Source organism: Limulus polyphemus, unplaced genomic scaffold (assembly GCF_000517525.1).
Source record: "Limulus polyphemus unplaced genomic scaffold, Limulus_polyphemus-2.1.2 Scaffold90, whole genome shotgun sequence".
In the NCBI taxonomy this organism is placed as follows: domain Eukaryota; kingdom Metazoa; phylum Arthropoda; class Merostomata; order Xiphosura; family Limulidae; genus Limulus; species Limulus polyphemus.
The window spans coordinates 521691-524638 of NW_013665700.1; the positions used below are offsets into that span (position 1 = coordinate 521691).

Here is a 2948-nt window from a genome sequence, read left to right on the forward strand (position 1 = left end):
TCTTGTCTGGATACCCGTATTTGGCTAGTAAAGAACTCTTCTATTATAACTGTTTTCAGACTTATCAGGACGTAATATCACATATGTATTGTCCTCTCATTAAAGAAAGTGCATGCGTTGTCGGTAAACCTGAAAAAAAAAAACGTGGTTGTAAAAATATTAAAAGAAAAACAGTTTTATGGGTGATTTTGTTTACTGGTAGTGTTATTACGAAGTCAGTATATGGGTATTTTAAACAATCGGGACGCATCGGCGAAATATTTTTGTGTACGTACGTAAGAGTCTACGATGTACGCGTTCGACAGGTTTCTGGGAATGGTGTAGTGCGTCAGTGTAGGAACTGTTAAACCTTGCCAGTATCAGTTTTGGATAACTGCGTCCAACCTCACAATGTGACTAGATATAACAGAAATCCTCCAAGTCTTTGTCGCTACGCTTCTTTAGTTATCGGAATGATTCATAACCATTAAGTCAGCAGGAGTAAAGCAAGGGAAGCATGGTCGTCGGGCAGCTAAGAATCCGGTCGTCACCTGTTCGGAATGACCAGATGGTTAGGGCACTTGACTCGCAATCTGAGGGTCGCGGGTTCGAATCCCCGTCCCACCAAACACGCTCGTCATTTCAGCCGTGGGGGCGTTATAATGTGGCGGTCAATCCCACTATTCGTTGGTAAAAGAGTAGCACAAGAGTTGGAGGAGGGTGGTGATGACTAGCTGCCTTCCCTCTAGTCTTTCACTGCTAAATTAAGGATGGCTAGCGCAAAGAGCCCTCGTGTAGCTTTGCGCGAAATTCAAAAAACCAAAACCAAACCGGTCCTCACCAAAAGTCTGCATGAACAATGTTTTGGATATGAGGTGGGGCGTGAATGTGACGCCATAGACTTATCAGTGTTGTTGAAATTATGGTACGAGACGAGTTTATAACGACTCAGTGTAATGTTAACTAGCTATTGTACTCACTTCTAAGCTCCGAGATGTTCGTCCTCTTGCTGTAGGATAAAGTAAGTTGCGAAACTGGACTACACGGTGACCGTTCTGGAAGGTATACGGTTCTTCTATGGCTCGTGGTTTTTCATTGATCCAGATGATGCAATTATGGGTGTGCATATGACCATGAAAGGGAAATGGATCTCATCTGTTCATAAGATGCATGATGGTCAGTTTTTAACAACTGGTATAGGCGACATAAATGCTAGTGTAAACGATTTTCAGGATTTATAATCGCGACTTAATACCAGAGCACGCTGGTTGGTGTAAAGGAATATATGTGGTGGGTAATGTGCGAATCTTTGCATAATAAACAACTTTTTTGTATACATTGTTACAGTACGTGTTGTATTAAGATACCGTTGCATAAGAATCGGTGATTCTTGTTAAACACTTTTGCAACCAATTTTATATTAAGATGACATTGTATGAAAATTAATGTTTAATGTAAGCTAGGTAAAAATGTGTGGAATTCAGTTACTATTTTATCATAATTCATACACGTTGAATGGAACGACCAATTATTCTACAGAGGGGGGTTGAGTACCATGTGTCAAAAATTCTTTCCAGTATGAAAATCTGTAAGTTATCTGACAACCGCAACCAATATAAGTTTGGATGGAACAGCATGTATTAGAAATATATTTTGACATTGGCGTTGCGTACGTAGCATGATGCTACAGAAAAGTGGTCTCTTAGAATTTCCATGAGAGAATTGGAAAACAAAGGAGCATGGATCAACTTAGGGTTCAGAGATCATCCAGAAAGAGACCTGCAACAAATCGTTCCCCCAGACGTGATAAGCAAAACGCAGCGTCTTGAAACAGGTGAGAATACACGACCACGAAGGTCAATAGCAAAAAAAAACCATCCGGATCTCGAAAATCACGTCTACACAAATTCCTTCCACGATATATTCGCGCAACAGTTCCACAACTGAAACAGTTGGAATGACAGGAGTATTTGTGCCATTCCAAACGAAGAAATGACGATCAAGTTGCTTATGGATTTCTGTGCGAACTAACTTGTTGAAATGAGCATTGAAAAACCATCGTCCTTGTACACTAGGTGAATTATGGAAAACATCTATGGAAAACGGTGGTCTTGCGAACATGAGAGTTTTACGTCGCAGTATTTATTTATTTTTTGGACATTACGCTGCGTAGCTATTTTCAAGATGTATAGTCGTCAGATAAAACATGACCGGACGTGGAAACATGGTCTTTAACAATGTGGTGGAATTCTAGAATCGTTTTAATATAACATATTCCAACTCCTGCATTAAACAAGTGTGATTTCAATTACAAAAAAGGAATGCAGTGGGGTTTACGCAAAAATATAATAAATTAGCAATGCGTGACTTTGAATGTTACAATGAAAGCCTATTACGTTTCAGTGTTTTCACAACATTTGGTATACTAGTACAGTAAGTCCTCTGATAGTTGTTAACAAAATATTTTTATGTTTCACATCTTTTTCTTTGTTTCGGTCATGGATCACAGTTGGTGACTTTCTACCCATTTTCTGTGGTGCAGAACCAGTTGAATTTTCGTAAAATCTTATTAATCGTTAAAATTATCTCAAATTCTCGGATAATAAATGTTTGATTTAGAAATAGTATCTTGTCTTAAGTGTGTACGTATATCATTATTTTTCATACCTCAAAGAATATATCTAGCAAACCTTTAGTTTCAGATTCAAGTCGAATAAGTCTGATATACTAGAAGGAAAACCGCTTTCAGAAGTTATAATGTATATTCTTCTCTTTGACAATTGTCAAAAAAAAGGCTTTTTGTTATATTTCTTAATAGTGTGAATTTATATTATGCTGTTGTTGGGCTTACGATTCTTCTACATTAGGTGTCTGTGACTTGTTAGCAATAAATTCAACGATAAATAAACAGCACACACTTCACTTGTTTTAAAATAATATATATATATATATATATATATATATATATT

The 2948-nt window shown here is 37.5% G+C and overlaps 1 protein-coding gene across 1 annotated transcript in view; it reads left to right on the plus strand.

The window, feature by feature from the left end:
• The first annotated feature begins 1692 nt into the window (after nt 1-1692).
• Nucleotides 1693-2948, plus strand: part of LOC106468644 (calcium/calmodulin-dependent protein kinase type II alpha chain-like) — a 110104-nt gene continuing 108848 nt past the window's right edge. Inside the window, exon 1 of the mRNA XM_022397730.1 lies at nt 1693-1813. Within this exon, the coding sequence (XP_022253438.1) occupies nt 1693-1813 (121 nt within the window). The remainder of the gene's footprint in view (nt 1814-2948) is intronic.